A 19125-nucleotide genomic window follows, 5' to 3' on the forward strand; every position below is an offset into this window, starting at 1 on the left:
ATTAAGGCTAATTACCGTATTACGCTTTTTTTACCCGGTAATAATATTAATACCGAATTAAATTAACCCCCGGATCCAAATTAATATATTGTTTATTATTCCGTTCCTATAACCGTATTTGGCCGTTTTTTAGTAAAAAACGCTACGGAAAAACCATATATATTACGTACGTTTAAAAACGGTTAATAACGACGCGTGACGTTTCCCCCCAAAAACCGAAACGAAAACGTAAATTATAAATTACGCGGTTAACGCGTTAAATATATTTTTATACCGGAAACGTTTATAATTATTAAATTGGGAATTTTTAATTACCGTTATTTTTTAAAAAATTTATAAATTTTTTATTATGGATTATATAAACCGGAATAATATTTTCGCCGTTTTGGTAAAAAATTATTATTGGAACGGGATGGTAAAATACGTAAAACGATTCGTCCGTAATTATAATATATACCGAAAATCGAAATTTTCCCGACGTTTTCGATAAAAATTATTATAATTTTTACTAACGCCGGATAAATATTGGAAATAAATTTTTATAAATTTTATAACGAATTTACCCGAATACGACGAAATCGCCCCCCGGTATTTAATAATTATAACCAATAAATTATTTAAATACGTATAATTAAAAATAATATATTCGATAAAAATAAAAAATTACGTAATAAAGTTTAAAACGGTATAATAACGATTCCGGGGTTTTCCCGACCAAATTATTTTAAATAAAAGGTTAAATTAAATAAGCGGATTTTAAACGGAATTATATAAATAAATAAAAATTTAATAATTATTTTTTATAATATATTATCCCGAAACCGATAACGGTATAAAACGAACGAATTAAAAAATATAATATTATTTACAAATTTACGTAACGTTCGACCAAAAAAATTGGCCCGAATATTTGGACGTAGCCTAATTGGCCTTTAATAATAAAAATTTTTTAATTACGGGTATTAGCCCGAATAAATTATTATTGGGGTTTAATATCGAAATTACCCCGTTTCGGTAATCCCCGTCGCCCGTTTTTTTTACGAACCTAAAAAGGCGCGCGACCCATTTTATCGAATATTTACGTTAAAATACGAATATTACCTAAATTATTATAATATATATATAATAACGATAAAAAATTGGGGCAAATTCGTTTCGGCGTTTAATAAAAATATTTAAAATAAACGACGAAATATATTTTAATTTCCGTAATATTTGTAATAACCGCCCGTACCGTAAATTCGATTACGTTTATAAAAAATATATAATAACCGCGGTATTTATATTATTAATAATTACGTTAAACGTACCGGGGGGTATTTACCCGATTTTTTACGTAAAATTGGTCGAACGCGTAATTATTAACCCGTTTTTTTTTTAATTACGTACTAATATTAGGCCGGGGCCGGTAATAACGGCGGACGAGAAAAAAAAAAATAAAAAAAACGAATAGGAAATAAAGGAAATTTTATCCGTAAAAAACCGTAAAAGGAAAAATTACGGCCGTATAATATTAATTAAATAAATAAATTACGATAATTTTATATAAAAATTCCTAAAATATTTCGAAAATATATAAATTATTAACCGATTCGAAATATAATAAGGCGATATATATATAAATAATGGTCCGGGGGGTGGATAATCCCAATAAACTATTATAAAAGGCCAAAAAGCCTAAAAATATATTTATAATATTAGGGCTACGCGGATTACGCGTTTTATAATATAAATATTAAAAAAAATAAAAAAAACTTTAAACTTTTAACGGGGCGAATATATATTATATTGGCCCGAAAACCGGGAAAAATCCCCTATTAAAAATTGGCGATAATATAAAAACGTACAAGGCGTAATAAAAAAATAAATCCTATTTACCCATTTACCTACGGGACGGAAAAAAACCTACCCATTTACCCGGTAATTAAATTATTATAAAAATTTTATTACGGATATATATTAACGACGGCCGTATTCGTCCATTTTTCGGTTAAATTCCCGGTCGTTTAAATAATAATCCGGGGGCAAATCGAATTTAAAATTATTTAAAAAATCGCTTTAAAAAAAACCCGTTTCCGGGGCGGAAATTTGCCAAAAATAGGAAAAAACCGCGGTAAAACGGTTACGGAAAACGTTAAATCGGTTATAAAAACCGTAACGACGGGGGTTACCGGACGCGCCGGTATTAGGGCGGCGGGAAAAAATACGGTTAAAATCGTTTTTAACGGATCTGGAAATTTTAATATAACGGTAACGTTAAAAAAAATCGCGAAAACGGATTAACGAACGCGAAACGGGTTATAATTACCGGATAAAAACCGGCGTTTAATTTTATTATTAAATAACGGCGAAAACGAAAATAATTACGTTAATTTCGCGTTGGACGGCGATAATTTTACGCGCGTAACGCGCGTATATTTTAAGAATTTTAAAATAACGTTATTGGTTATATTTTTAAACGCCGATACGTTAATACGACGGAATAAAAATTAAAAAAAAGCGGAATTTATTTCGAAATAATTTATATTTTGGACAAATTTACGGGTAAATTATTACGTAATTTTATTATTACCGTTATTATTATAAATAATAATTATATTACCATTATTACGATTACCGCCCGAAACGGTTACGTTTTCGGTATTACGTAAACGATAATATTTTTTTAAATACGCCGCGTAAACGACGTAAAATTCGTCCGTTATACGGATACGACGGCCCGATTTTATAATACGGTTTCCTTTTTTTTCGTAAGGTATAATAACGGCGGCGATATATTAATTGCAATATATAATTTTTTATAATTTACGAAATTTGCGGCGGAAAAACGGGTTTTTAACGTATAAAGATTTTTTATAATTATAGGCCGATTTTTTATTTTTGCGGCATTTATTATAAACCGTACCGTTAAAACGGGGGATATAATCGAAAGTATTAATAATTTTCGCCGCGTTAATATATAAAAAATAGGGCGGAAATTATTATTTAAACGTAATAAATAATTCGTCGTTAAAATTATTTTTAACGACGATTATACCTATAACGCGGCGGGGTTTTTATATAATATATTAACGGAAAAAAGTAAACGGAAAAAAAATACCGGTACGAATTTATTACGGAAATATTAAAGTTATTATAATTATTTAATAAACCGAAAAAACGTTAAAAAAATTTGCCCCTTTTTTTAAAAATACCGGTTATCGTATTATTCGACCTAATAATAAATATAATACGATAAAAATAAACGGCGGTATAATAACGAATATAGGCGAAAAACGTATAAAAAATAGGTAAAAATTAAATCGGGGGCCGAAAAAAAAATTAACGACAAATTAAAAAATAAATTGCGAAAAACGAAACGTAACGGCGAAATTACGCAAAAATAAAAGGTCGTAATTTAAAAAAAAAAAAAAAAATGGTGGAAGAAAAATTAACCGAAAAAAAAACGAAAACGCGGAAAAAATAAATAGGGTAAAAAATTTGTTCGCAATTATAATAATAAATAAAAAATACGAAAAAAAACAAATAACGGGCGGGCAAATAAAAAAATCTATTTATTATTAAACCGTAAACGGGACAATTAAAGGAAGTCCGCCCCCCGGGCCAACCCAAAATACGCCCAAATATAACCGCGGATTAAAAATAAAATAAAAACGAAATAAAAATAAAATAAAAACGGAATAAAAAAAGGATAAAAAAAGTTTATAAAAAAGGAAAATACGCGAAAAAAAAGCGGGTAGGAAATACGGACCACGGTTCCAACCAATATTATAGGAATAATAACCCAAATAATTGGGCGAAACCGGCTAATATAATATCGAAATAAAAAAAAAGGCAATACGGATTACGGAACGCGATATTTTGGGCCCGGGCCGACCCGCCCCGATTAAGGAGGGCGTCCAAGGAAATTATATAACGAATTCGTATTAAATACACGTATTATATAACGTATTAAAACGACGGGGATATACGTAACCTTTTTTTATATAAATACCCTCCCAATACGAATAAATAACGGTTTTATACCTTTACCCTTTAACTTTAATAATAATTCCATTTGGGAACCCAACAGTTACAGGGCCGTTGGCCTACCCTTTTACACTAATAAAATATATATATATTTATAAATAATATACGGATTTTAAAAATTATCGTATTATAAACGGTTAATTTTGGTAATTGGTCCGGAATATTTATATTTATATTTATTATAAATTGGTCGATTAATTTGGGGTTAATAACGGAATACCGTTATATATTGCGGAATTATTTTTTCCCCAATTTATTTAATAGGATTATTTGGATAATAATCGTATTATTCCGAATAACGGATATAATTTATAATATTAAATTTTTACCGTAATCCGTTTTCGCAAATAATATAACGTTTATTATATGGTAAAAAACGCGGTATATATAATTAATTTAATCGTAATAAAGGATTTACGGGGGGATATTGGGTAATATTTATATATTTAAAAAGCGTATAATAATTAAAAAAACAAATTTATATTGGAATATTAAATTACCTAATATTTTGGTTTATTTATATAATTTCGGAAAAATATTAATAATAATTAAACCGTAATTCGAACCGGTGGCGAAATTGGGGTCGTTTAAAATTACGTTAATTTGGTTTAAAAAAAAGGTATATACGGAAAAATATTTAAATATGGTATATATATAATTTCGTCGATATAACGAAAGGTTTGGGGAAATAATAATTTTTTTTTAAAAAATTATACCGTATATACGCTATTATATCGCCCTACGAATTAAAAATAATAAATCCTTATATTTGTTAATAAATATTTTTATATATAAATATTATTTTCGTTTTTACGATTTTTTATATATTATTTTCGACGGGTTTTATATGGTTAAAGGAAAATAAAGGGTTAATATCGATATTATTAACGGTTTAAAAAATGCTAATTTCCATTTAAAAATAATAAAAAGCCTATATTAAATTTTTAATCGAACGGAAATATTGTAAATTTTTTAATTTAAGGTAAAAACCCTGCTAATTTCTATTTTTAACAATATATTTAATTATTTTTATTATACGTTATTGCGAAATTATTACGCAGTAAAATTGTTTAAAATGGCGAAATTACCTTTATTTAAACCCAAAATGAACAAATTGTCCTTAAACCTAAACTAAAGTAATTTTTAGTTGGACCTACAGGTATAAACAAAGCCACGAATTAAGCCACGGCTTAATTAGTGGAGCTCGCGTTTAGGGATGAGCCCTGAGACTAGGTTTAGTTTAAGTATTAAGATTATAACGCAGGGGGGTTTAGTTTAAGCATTGAAACTATTAAAACTAATATTATCGATTATCGTCGCAAATGGAGGTTATCGCATAGTGTACGCATTGTACACGCATTATATGCGCACCGGCGATATAGTTAAAATATTGTATATTCTTTATTTAAGAATATTTAATTAAATAAAAATGGTAGGAATATAATAAAAATACCGTTATAAAATTAGAAATTAGGGCTTTTTATTAATAAAAACCTTATACATACAGATTTCACCTAAAGTTTAAAATAAAAATAAATAATAATATTAATATTTTTAACGCCCTATTTAAAAATTTATATATAAATAATAATAAATATAAATATATTAGCACCCACGTATAATTTTTTTCTCTAAATTTTGGTTCGTTAATTTTTTATTTATATAAATATACGTTAAATTTAACATTTTATATAAATATTTAATAATTAATATATTTATTAATAAAAAGTTTTATTAAAAGAAACTTAATAATATAAACCTTTATATTAGTTATATATAATTATAATATAAGGTTTATTTCTTTATTTAATTTAATATAAATATAAAATAAAATTTATAATATATAAATTTTATTAAATTTATATATAAAATACGCAATTTTAATAATCTTTAAGAACTTTTTTAACGTGGACGTTTTTTTATATTAATTATATAATCGTTAAAAATTTGGTTTTAATATTGTTAAAATTGGTAAAAATATAAACCTATTTCAATTATAAAATTTATTAAAAATATTTAATATTTAACCTATTTAAATATTTAACAGTTTATATTATATAATATATTAACCAAAATTTATATATATAATATACACGTATATACCACCCCCCACGTGTAAAACCTTTCCCATTACATTTAAAAATAAAAATATAATTAAACAAAATTAAAAATCTAATTTTTTTTAAAAACCCAACCTCCATTTGCGAATTAAAGCCACCCATATACCAAATTAACCAATATAATAATTAAAAATATAAAATAAATCGTTATTAATTATTTTGCTAATTATTATATCCAACGTGCAAACCGTTTGTTTTTACGATTTCTATTTAATTAATTATAACGGAATATCGGTCGCCGAATTGGCGAAATTACCTTTATTTGCGACGAAAATAAACAAATTATTTTTAAACCTAAACCAAAGTAATTTTTGGTTGGATCCACAAATATAAGCAAAGCCACGAATTAAATAACGGCCACGCGGCGTAATTAGTGGAGTTCCAATTTAGGGATAAACGTTAAATTTAATAAAAGTTCTAATAACCTGTTTATTTTAAGTAAAGTTTAATTTAATAATTAATTTAATCTGATAATTAATTAATTTAATTTAATAATTAATTTAATTTAATAATTAATTTAATTTAATAATTAATTTAATTTAATAATTAATTTAATTTAATAATAATTATATAGTATAAGTTTTTTTAGTTATAAGTTACTTTCGTTTATTATTATAATTTATATAGCGGGGGCTTGAAAATATTATTTTAACCCTTTTTAAAAGAATTATTATCGGTAATATTACCCAGCGTATTTTTAAATAAAATATTAAATAATATGTTTAATACAAGTAATTAATTAAAGTATTATAATTAAATTATCGCGGTTATTTACTCTTATATCAAAATATTATGGGTTGATATAATTAAATGTTTTATTTAGGTAATCGGGTTTAAATAAGAAGTAAAATAAGTAAACATTTTATTACTTTTTAAATAAACCTAAAATCAAATCCGTCCTTAATAATAAATAAAATGACTTTATTATTTTAAGATGATTCGGAACTAATTTTTATAATGGCGTAATATTAACCGTTTTTAATTATTATTTTTAGCAAAGTCTGGAAAATAAGAGATTTAAATAATAAATTAATTGTAATTTACATAAAAATTTTAAAGTATACCATCGGTTTTTATTAATAAACTAGGATATATTTATATACCACGCGGTAATAACCAATGCGAAGTATATTATATTAATAATATATTTTACACGAATCGAAAGTTAATATTACTTATTAAATATAAATTAAATAATTGTGCGAGTTACAGCCCATTAATATTATTCGCCCAAATGATAAATAATAATATAAATAATAAAATGTTAAAAAAAAGTCGAGTATATTAAGGGCGTAATACCCTGTTTTAAAACGAATAATTCTACTTAACAAAATCGACCTCCGCAACCAAAAAATAAAAAGAAACTTTTACAGACCCTGCACAAGTTAGTCTTATATATTATTTTATTATTCACCATGCGACCATCTTCAATCTTTGTTTTTTTCGCCACGAGCGGACTTATAACCTTTGCGAACGCATCGCACATTGGAAATTTTGCTTTGGATAAGCGGGCTCCGCCTTTCACATCAGTGCGTGCTCAAATTGAGGAATGTTCGACAAACCAAGAAAAAATAATCGAAAAAGCTGTGGCTGGGGCTCATGCCCTTACACAAAAAGCCCTTGAAAAAGCAGTTAAAAACACTTATATGTTTCAATGGTTTTATCTAACCAACGATCCCAACGCAATTCAAAGAGTTCGGCAAACCTTTCATAGAATGGAAAAAGTACTGGAGATAAATTCGAAAAACAGACTCATTATAACTTGCAAAGATTTTCAAGACTCTTGCAATGACAAACCACAACAAGAAGGCTTTGTGATCGACGGCTATTTGCAGGATGGGAAAATAGCCCTATGCCCTCGTTATTTTAGGACGCTTCCACGAAATGGTATTTGGGCAGAGCTTGGGTACCAAGAGGCTATGATATTAAGATTGGCGCTTAGTGCTAAAGCGAGGAAAATGTATGAGCATAACAGGTGGGGTTTGCATTATTTGGACGGGCTGTCCAGCGAAGAAAGAATAACGCACGCCGATACTAACGCCTTATTTGCACAATGTGCCACATACGGCTGCCCGTAATGGGAATAGTATCGTCGCTGCGATCGGTAAAAGCAATATAACGGTTGGAATAAAGGTTTGTGCGTTTAATTTATCACTTGAGCGATACTCACGCGCAGTGCCGCACGTGATTGTTGAACGTAATTCACCTGGCCGAAAACTGCTATAAGACGGAAGGATGTTCAGGAGCTTATCTTGAGATAGTTTTATAAAATATATTAAATACTACCATTTCAACCCGTAGAACGAAAAAAAAAACCGAAGCAATTATTTTTTATCACGTTGACAAACTCGTTAATAACCAAGATAAAAGAAATAAAACTCGAACCTAGTCTTAATGCTCAGACTAAACCATCCCTGTTTCGCAGGGCTGGACCGAGCGCGCCATGTACCTTGTAACTATACGGCTTTTCGGCTAATTAAATTGGCCAAAATAATCGCGCCCGTTCTAGTTTCAGGACATCTTGTCAATTATCGTCGCAAATAACGGGAATTGCACAGTATACGCACTGTATATACATTGTAACTGTAACGGCGATATAATTAAACAACTATGTATCTTTATTTGCAAATATTTAATTAAATAAAAAGGGTTAAAATATAATAAAAACATCGATATAAAACTTTAAATTAAAACTTTGTTAAAACGGTGAGAAAATGTTTTTATTTTATGTACATAAATACATATTTAAGATTATAATATATATTATAACGTTTTAATATTTTATTTCAATTGAAATTTAATAAAATGTAAATATAATTAAATTTTATATTAAGAATATATTTAATACGTAAAAAGTATTTTGGTTAAGTTCTTTTTATTTATTTATATACTAATAATAATTTTATTATTAAAAACTTAAATTTTATTAACATATATTATTTAAAATGCGTTTACAATAAAAATTTTTTTACCTAAGATTAATTTTTATCATAAAATAAATATAAAATAAAATTAAAAAATATTTGAATTTCGTTAAATTTATATATAAAGTAAGCAATTTTTCATGTAATATAAATTTCTTTTTACGTGGACGTTTGTTTATACCGAATATTTAATATTATACATTTTGGGTTGTATATCGCTATAATTAGTAGAAATATAAACGTGTTTCAATCGCAAATTATACAAAATATTTTATTATTCTACATATTTATCTATTTAACATTTTATATTACGTAGTATATGTGCCAAATCTTAAATATAAAGTACATACGTATATACCACCTTCCACGTGCAAAAGACTTTTAATTTTATCCAAAAATAAAAACATATTTAAAACAAGATACACAAATTCCAAAATTTATTAAAAAACCAACCTCCATTTGTAAGAATGTACCTTGACCTATTTCGGACTACACATGCAAATCGCCCTAATATTTGTTTTTTCTCCAGCCTTTTGGGCGGTTCACAACCGATGGCCTGCCGTTGAATTGCCTAAACCCTCATCTCCAACATGTCATGCGTGACAACTGTTAGAACTACGTAGTTGCTACTACTACTACGTGAGCTCCTCGTGCGTCCAGTTTGATCAGGTACCACGGAGCGATATTTGCCAGGCCGTCAAACCACACAAGTCAAAAGTAAATGTATCTTCTTTTGCCAGTGGTTTGCCGCCAAATCTCTCTCTCTCTCTCTCTCTCTCTCTCTCTCTCTCTCTGGTTTTACCCCAATTTTCATGGTGCATCACGAAGATCTTTCCCCAAACACAACTGTCCCGATTCTCCTCCAGTAATTGTTTCCCTCGGCTTTGTGGTTAAGGTATTTTAAGGTATTTTCAAGTCTTCTTTGTAGGCCTTTGCCACACGCTCTGTTTGACCTTTTAGGTCTTTCAGGCAATCAGAACCGCCGTACCGCTTAGAGTTGTGATGGCAATCATTTGTGCACGTTTGATAGTTCGCAATATTTTCGTGTGGGAGGGAAATTCTTTCTATGGGTATCTTGTTGGGCTCTTTTCTTAGTTTGACTGTTCGTTTCCGCCATCTTTGCCTGATGTTCCATCGCCTTAGCACATTTAGCCTGACAAAGAAGGTTTAACTGGAGAGAACTTGAGAATGTTGTCAGAAGGAGAAGTGGAAGCCCCAACCCGGAGATGCTGTGCGCCACAGTGTTCCCTTCACTCGTTTCAAGTTTCGAATTCGTTTAAGGCTGTGGGAGGAGACTTTCTCGATGGGGGTGTCCACCAGCTGTGCGACAGCGCCAGAGGCAGAAAGGCAGCAATTATAATCTGAAGACACATGTTTAGATAGCTAGTAACTCATTAGTAAGCGGTTACGAATCTTTGGCTAGAATAACTGGATGATAATGGTATGATATGCCAAAAGACAATGATTTTGGAGATTTCTGCTAAGATTACAATAAGATTTGAAAAGCCAAGTTCATATGCTAACGTTGCGTACCCCCTGTTCGGCACCCCCCCTGTTCGGCACCCTGAAAATCTAACAACGAAATGCCTACTTTTATAAGCTGATTTAAATATAAAATTATCAACGGACAAAAATACAATCGTTTTCACGCTTCTCCGGTTCATTAACCTCTTCTTCATCAGCTAAAGGTTCCAAATTTTCTATATCCTTTTCCTGCAATCCAATAATGTTCTGTTTGTTAACCAAAAGCTCGTTTGGATCCGGAACCACCCTCCTCCTTTTAACCGGCCGTATTGCCTCCAGTTGTGCTTCCAATAAGCTGATTTTTTGCTGGGCGCTAGCCAAAAGGGTATCTTTAGCTTCGAAGCTTTTTTGGACTTTTGCAAATAAAAGACGTGAAGTAGCGTTGGTTTTGTTGGATTGGGAAAGTTTTTGCAGTTGAAATCGGACATCTCGGGTCGTTTTAGGGGTTTTCCAAATAAGTAAAGACGGGTCGTTAATTTTTTGGGCTGGGCTTTCCGGTGTTTTATCCCTTTGCAAACCGTTGTTTTTATCTTTTATAACGTTGGCATTGCTATTTTCTAACAAAAAAGGGCTTAAAAGTGGTTTAACCAAGTTTACCGGCCATAACCCCGTTGTACGCCAACCAGATTGAATGGTTTTTGCTATAAATGCTTTTAATCTGGCTTTTCGATAACAAAGTAGGAAATTTCGTTTTCCAATAATTGTTAAACAGCAAAATTGGCTAACAAATCCAAGTTGACGTCGATAAGCTTCTTTTAACGGCCCAAAAACCGATAGATCCAATGGTTGGAGAACGTGTGACGAATAAGGGGGTAAATATAGGAGTTAAATATTGTTTTGCAAGCAAAGAAGCATAAATTCGTCCGTTATATGTGATCCATGGCCATCCAAAAGTAATAACCGCTTTTCAGGGGTTAAAGGTTGGGTATACGGAATAAACACTTTTTTTAACCATTCGATAGCCGTTTCGTTATTTGTCCACCCGTTTTCGGTTGCGTAAAATTTCCAATTATCGAAAAGGCTTAAATCCGTCGGAAACCATTGTTGTTGTACGTTTTTTCCCTTAAATATAACAAGGGGAGGGAGGGCAACGCCCGTAGCCGATATACATTCGATTATAGTCGTCCAACCCCGCGTTCCGGGCTCTTTCCGTTGCAACGGCCGGATCCCGTTAAGCCCTAATACCAGGCCGTTAGATCCTTTACCTTCCATTATACCGGTTTCGTCCATATTCCAACGGTTTTCCGGTTTAATAGCGTTAATAACCGGGTTCGTAATATAAAGCCACCAAGATTTAATTACCTCCGTAGTAGCGCCATTAACCCGGGCATTATCTATTCGACGGGGCCTTTGGGTCTTAAGGATTGGATAACGAGCCAAAAAACGAGTTATCCAACGTTTTCCAAGGCCTTTTGTCTCTCCGGCGGCTTGAAGAATTCGTTCGGCAAAAAAGCGTAATTCTTGATGCGTTGGCGGAAGCCCTAAAGCTGTTTGGGTAAGTACCCAATCAGCCAAATGCTTTTCCTGTTCCGTAGAAAGCCTTTGAAAAGGGCTTTGTGCTTTTTTATAAGCTTGAGAACCTTTAAGTCGACTTTGAAGTGTAGACCTAGGTATTCCCCATTTTCGGGAGGTTTTTGCAATTGGATTGCCATTATTGACGTCGTTAATTGCAGATATAAGCTGTTTTTCAGTATATTGCTTCATTGGAAAATGGAGAATCAAGATTAGAAAAAAGTAAATCCAAAAGTGAAAGATTCATCGAGATATTTATAATAGAAGTTGGAGGATAAAAATAAAAGTGTTGTTATTTTTGGGTGCCGAACAGGGGGGGTGCCGAACAGGGGGTACGCAACGTTATCGCAAGGCCGGGCCCCATGCGCTACGTCCTTCGCGTCGCTCCAATTTCCGTTCGTACAATCGGTTATCGATCTTAACTGCTAGCTCCACATACTCTACTAGTATATCGGGTCGCTTTTTTTTGACCAGCTCGTTTTTAACCTTTTTTTTGAATCCCGTATAAAAGCGTACCATTAGGGCCTCTTTGCCCCATAATAGTTTAGCGGTAATTTATCGAAATTAACTGGCATATTTGGATGCCGATTTGGTTTGGGTAAAACGTACCAGCTTACGTTTAGCCGTACGTTCCTCGTCTGGATTGCCGAATACTCCCCTAAGGCATTTTTCGAAATTGTCGTAATCGTCGAAAATGCGGTTAATCTCAGCCTTACGGTTCTTTTCCTCATTATGGTCCAAATAATCTCGCAAAGTTAGCTCGAACCAAACGAACGCGTCGCCTTTCAAAAGCGAGGCTGCGTAGGTAACCTTATCTGCATCGCTATCGAAATTGTCCTCGTTGAAGTGAAGGTATGCCCGGGTTCCCGTAAGAAATCCCTGCAAGGTACCTGTGGTACCGTCGAAAGGCGTAGGTAAAGGATATTTAATGCTATTTTTATTAGCTCGGTTAATTTATTCGGTCACTCGTTCCTGAAATTGTCGATTTTCGGCTTGGAGCGTCGCGACCATCTAACGCAAAACGTTAACGCTGGCCGGAACGTTGGTAATAAAAGGGGTCTAAGGGGTAATCCTGTTAGAAGACATTGTATCGGCGGTACTATTCGGTATATTTCAAAGCAAAATACTGAACAGGAGCAATTAAAATATTACGATCAAGGTATCGGGGTAACCTGTTTTTATAGTAAAATACAGTGGATTAAAGCAATTAAACGTTTAATTGGGTAACTGGGGTTCTTAATAATTGGGGGTGAAATTATAATCGTTTTCAAGTAAATATTGAAGTTAACTAAAGTTTAATTGCTGCTAAGCAATCCTAAAATCGAATCTATTTACATGGTAATGAGCGTGTCTTATATAGACTATATTCCTAATGTAATCTCTCTTGATCTGTTTGATCTGTAATTCCCAATCGAGGTCTTACAAATTACTCGAAATCACTCCCTTGGCGGTCACGTGGTGTCACGTGATTGGCCCCTTACGTAATCCTGTTTTCTGCCGGTCGGTGTGTCTCTGACCAAGCGTTCGTCAGGAGGGGTGTGTCCCCGCCTGGCCTCTCTGGTACCGGCCCAACTGTCTGGTCGTAACATATAAAATAAAACCGCGATCGAATTATAAAATTGTAAAATTTGTAAAAATTTAAAATTTTTATTATTGCAATTAAATTCCAAAATTCGGAAATTTTTTTACAAGCGGTATTTTTTTAATTGGGTTAACTTTATATTTACCCCGTATTTTATTTAATTAGGAAAACGTTATTGTTTAAAAAAATTTTTACGTTAATTTTAATCGGGTTTAACCTCGTTCCTTTATAATTTTTATTTTTTTTTTTGGCAATCGCGTAATAATTTTCGGTTTTTTACCCGATTATTTATCCAACTTTAATTATTACCAATTTAAATCGTTTATTTAATAATTATTTTTTATAACCATTTTATTATTTAATTTTAATTAATTATAATATTTTCCTTTTTATATTTTATTTCCGCCAAAACGTTTCGTAAAATTTTTAAAATAAAAATAATACGCAAATTTTATACGGGTAAAACGTCCAAAATACCTTATAAAACCGCGGATAAAAAAAATATCGCCAAAAAACGCAAAAACATACGTTTTAAATTCGGTAATATATTTTTATTTTCCTATTATATATTTAATTTATTTATTTAATTTTATTTTAACTATTATTTTGCGGAAAATTCGAAAAATATAGCGAATTTTCGATTTAATTATCCCCAAAATACCTTTTTAACGTTTAGTCCGAAAAATTGCCCACGAATATTTATTTAATTGCAAGTTTTTTACGTTTATTATCGCGGTTTTGCAAAAAACCATTAAAACGTTTTTTAACAATTTTTTTATTGGTAAATTTTTTTATTTTTTTACGTTATAACCATCTATTATAATTATTTTAATATAAAATAATTTCCAATTTTTACGTTATATACGTTCGCCGTATTATTATTTAAATTAAAAATATAAATTTCGTTAAATTTATTTTTAATATTATAAATAATTAAACGTATCCGTACGTTAATATATAATTTAAATTTATATTTTATAACGTTATATCCGTTATAAATAGCCCCAAACCCAAAAAAAAAATAAACGAACCGCCCGTTTTAATATAAATAAACCTTTTGGTTAAAAATTATTATAATTTTTTATTACGCGACGCCCGCGAATAGGCGAAAAAATAAATAGTAAAATTTTTATTATTGGATAACGTATTATTCCGGAAAAAATTTTAAATTTAATTTTAAATTTTCGGTTAAAAACCTACCTCCGGTCCAAAAAAAAAACGAATTAAACATTTCGCCGTTTAAATTATTTAATTTTACCCTTTATATCGTTAAAAAAATTTTTAACAATAACGAAAAGTTTTTTAACGATAACGCCGAATCCGACTAAAATAAAAAAAAAATTAATTTATTATTATATTTAAAAAAAATAATAATACGTTTTATTTTAATTTAATAATTTAATATAATATAAAATAATTATAAAAAATAATTATAACCTTTTAAAATTTACGTTATTTTATTTAATTAAATATATAAATATTTTATTTTTTCCAATAATTTTTTCGTAAACCTTAAACTTGTATAAAGCCCGCGGGTTACCTAATTCGGGCCAAACCCGCGAACCCGCGGGCCCTTATTAACCCGCCAAGAAAACCCATGGGCTTTTACGGGCCCCCATTCCAGTTTTATGGGTTAATGGGCCGGGCCGGGCCCCCAAGCTTTTCGGGCTTTGGCAGGCCTTAGACAGGAGGGAGATGACTGGTGTTTTGGGACTGGAAAGACACCTTCTTGGATCGCATCCAACGAAGACCAAGCACGCTGTGAGTGTCGGGTGACCATGCCGAGTCATTTCAAAGGGAGAAATAGACGGTGGCACAAGATCAAAGATGGAAAGCCCAGGGGAAAGGTACCTCAGTTTGAACAAACCTACTGCCTTGGCCACAAATGAAAATGGAGCTTGTTTAGGAAAAGATGTTCAATCAAAAGAATCTAGCAGAAGCTTAATACAGCTTCCAAAAATGACGGATAATGCATTATATACTTTCTCGCCTAAGGATTATGAACTAGCAATCTTTTTCTTGACAGCTCTCTTGAAAATTCATGAAGATCAAGCACCACATTGTTTGTGTTATTTTTTTGGAATGATGTTCTTTAACTTATTTCCAGTCTTAATGCTTTTTTTCACCAGTATATTTCTCCCTCTATTGCAAGCACCCCGAAAAAAATACAGATTAAAGTTGGGCAAACAATAGCATTCTTTACAAGGAGCCCCGGTCTATTGAAACGCCGAGACATGCATTGCAGGAAATAAATTTTCTTCCATTCCTGCCGAATAACGTATCCTGGTCTACTTCTGGACACATTGATGCTATCCCGGGATACGATGGAAAGTTTGCTCGCCAAGGCTGTTCACGGTGCTACCTGGAAATTGAAAACAAAGTCGGAGAATTGTAGCCATGTCTTATTTCCCAGGGTATTCTTTTTTTTAAAAAAAGAAAAAAGAAAAGAACACCCAAAGAAATCCCTGCGGAAAGCTTATGTTATGATTACGAATAATGTTACTATTTTCGGCGATGATGAAACGTACTACGTGGCTATATAACCTATTTTTGTATCAAGGCAAAATAGATTAGCTTTTGCATACATACAGTTCTGATTACATTTCAAATTGATCAGCGTTATTGGGATGGATTTTGACCATTTATAACTTGAAGGAACCGCTTACCCTTTCCTCGAGAAAAAACTTTGTACGGTATGTATTTCTTATTTCTTTTCCTTCAACTATTTTTTTTTCAACTTTTCTCTTAGGATCTTTAGAACCTTTCTTTTTCTTTACCTAAGAAATCTTTCTTTTGATACCCTTAATCCGTACTGCTTTTCTCTACAATTATGAAGGTCAACACTATCTTTAATATCTTAGTTGCCTTAGCCGCTTATATTCCTACGGCAGAAGCACATAAATGTGTTATCAAACGTGTCTTCAGCGACGGTTCTTCAGTGAAGATTCCAGCTCAACCAGCTCAAAGCACGACCATTTCCAAACAGGCTGTCTGGGTTTATGGTAACTGCCAGCCATTTCCTGTAGTTCTTAACGATGGATCGAAATTAAGTGGAGAAATTGAGACACCAGCAGTGACGCCTGTGGAAAGTGTGGACGAGGATGATTGCTTTGAATTGGACATTTCTGGGCAAAGATAATCCAAACTGAACTCACGAACACGCTTTGAGGAATCGCATTAGGAACTTGAACATGGCGTTCTGAGTAAAATGTCATTTTGAAGGTGTTTTGGGAAATCAAGATTTGCCTAGTTTGCTTTTACTCTGGGCATTTTGTCACATGTTTGTTATGAAGGGTTTAATCGGAGTTCCACGTTGACAAGGCATCCGTTGTATAGCCTCTAATGTACAAGACAGTCACCTAATCAGGCTTTAATCTTAAGAGCCGTGTCGGCTCGGGGATGTCATTTAGTTATGATAGAATCAGAAATGACAGAAACAAAACGCCTTGAACCGAATCAACCATTCCTTGGTGTGCTCCCATCGTTCGCAAACCCCTTGACCGTGACCTGACCACCGAGAGCCTGCGTGGCAAAGCTAAACACGCCGAACCGATACCCCGTGAAAAAGTTCCACTCGTTGATCATGGTAAACGACGGGCCGAGGTTCGTGAACGTATTGCCGTCGGTGCTGTAGCTGAAATTCGCCTGGCGCACCGGCTGCAAGCCAAACGCCGGCGTGATGTCCGCCTCGACGCGCAGCCACAGCTTCGCACCGCCGACGTTGGGCCCAGTCGCCACCACCGTCCCTTTGCTCTCGGTGACCCAGCCGGAACCCAGGTTGACGCTGTTGAGTCGCACCAGCTGCGCGTTGCCGTTGGTCTTGTGCACGCCGATGTAGCCCGCCTTGTCGCGGAACATGGCCACGCCGGCACGGTCGCCGTCGCGCATCTGGCTGACATCGAGCTGGAACGTCGCCGTGGTCTGCGGGCCCGTGATGCGGTGCGTGAGCGTGTTGCGCGCGTTGAACAGGTCGTCCGTGACGGTTGCCGTCTGCAGCACCAGCCCGCCGCTGCCGCCGGCCAGGCGGAACTTGCTCGTGTCCGGGTTGTGGTTCCACTCCCACTTGGGGCCGAGGGCGGATCCTGTGAAGAGGTCGACGCCCCTGGGGCCGGGGACGGTCTTGGAAGTGCGCACGGGCATCGGGTAGGACGTGCCCCAGCGTCCCTGGCTGTCCTTGACCAGCTGCGGCCAATTGTCGCTGGTCCAGGTCAGGGGCGCCATGACGGGGATGCGGCCGCCCGGGTACGCGTCCAGGAACGCGATGTAGTGCCAGTTGCCGTCCTTGGTGTCGACCATGCCGCCCTGGTGCGCCCAGCCGGCGTTGCTGAGCGGGCCTGGCACGTTGTCGAAGAGAACCCGCGCCTCGTAGGGCCCAAAGGGGGAGCTGGACCGGAGCACGTACTCGCCCGAGGCGACCTTGGTCGGGACGATCCAGTAGAAGCCCTGTTTTTGGGTTTTTGTAAGTGCGTGCTCGTTTGTTTGTTTGGATGGTTTCTATCGTGCGGTGGTTGAGCTAGTCGTGGAAGTCATACCTTGATCTTGTACATATGCGCACCCTCAAGGTAAATGTCACCACTGTCGTAGACCTGTTGGGAGCGGACCTCACTCAAGCCATCGGCCGACAGCTGGGCCACGGTGAGTTTCCTGTTGCCATACACAACATACATGGTGTCGTTGTCGTCGATCAAGATTCCATTGTCATAGTAGCACTTGTTGATGACTGAGCTCTGCTTCCAATTCCAGCTCTGGGCCTCTCCGCTGTTGTCCTTGGCGCGGCTGCCGGCGCTGGTGTAGACGTAAGTCTTGCCTGTGCTCTGTATGCAGCCCATCCAGTAGAACATGTCGTTACTTGCGCGGTACCTCATGGAGCTGGCCCATATGCCCTTGACGTAGGCGCGAGAGTCGGCCCCGTTGAGATTGTACTCGTTGCCAAAGTCGAGGCGTGGGACCGAGTGCGACACGGGCGTCCAGTTGGCCAGGTCATAAGACTTGTGTACGGGCGCGCCGGGGCTAAAAGCAAACGTCGACGTCGTCTTGTAGAAGACGTCACCAACGCGGAACACATCAATGTCCGGAAGGTCCTCCCACAGGATCGGGTTCGTGAACGTCGCCGACTGCCGTGGCTCCAGTAGAGGCGAGGACGGAGAGGTGCGGGCGGGCAGCGCCATGCCCGTGGCTGTGAGCAGGGCGCCGGCAAGAACCGCCGCTGGGAAGCGTGTCAGAACCATTGTTTACTGGAAGTTTGTCTCGATTTCGGCTGAAGGACGGCAAAAGAGAAAAGAGGAATAAGCAAACCTGGTATGAATGGGAAATGGCCCACTCCAGACCAAGGGACTTTTTATGCAGACATTTTTACTTGCCTTGGATGTGTATGTCCGTCCGTTGTTTGGTGCAACGACGGTAACACCTGTCTATGCTACGTCTACCTGTTAGC

The 19125-nt window shown here is 34.5% G+C and overlaps 2 protein-coding genes across 2 annotated transcripts; one reads left to right on the top strand and one right to left on the bottom strand.

Moving 5' to 3' along the window:
• Positions 1-16521: 16521 nt before the first annotated feature.
• PgNI_12036 (uncharacterized protein) lies at positions 16522-16830 on the top strand (the record flags this gene model as incomplete). The annotated part of the gene is made up of 1 exon (XM_031131993.1): positions 16522-16830. One exon carries the CDS (start codon positions 16522-16524, stop codon positions 16828-16830), a length of 309 nt encoding a protein of 102 aa, XP_030977170.1.
• A 317-nt stretch (positions 16831-17147) lies between these two features.
• On the bottom strand, positions 17148-18938 carry PgNI_12037 (uncharacterized protein; the record flags this gene model as incomplete). Its single annotated transcript, XM_031131994.1, has 2 exons — positions 18224-18938; positions 17148-18134 (listed from the first exon to the last, which is right to left on the bottom strand). The coding sequence occupies exons 1-2, from the start codon at positions 18917-18919 to the stop codon at positions 17148-17150; spliced, it is 1683 nt and encodes a 560-aa protein (XP_030977169.1). The 5' UTR covers positions 18920-18938.
• Between the last annotated feature and the right edge of the window lie 187 nt (positions 18939-19125).

Source organism: Pyricularia grisea (genome assembly GCF_004355905.1).
Source record: "Pyricularia grisea strain NI907 chromosome Unknown Pyricularia_grisea_NI907_Scaffold_8, whole genome shotgun sequence".
NCBI classification, from domain to species: domain Eukaryota; kingdom Fungi; phylum Ascomycota; class Sordariomycetes; order Magnaporthales; family Pyriculariaceae; genus Pyricularia; species Pyricularia grisea.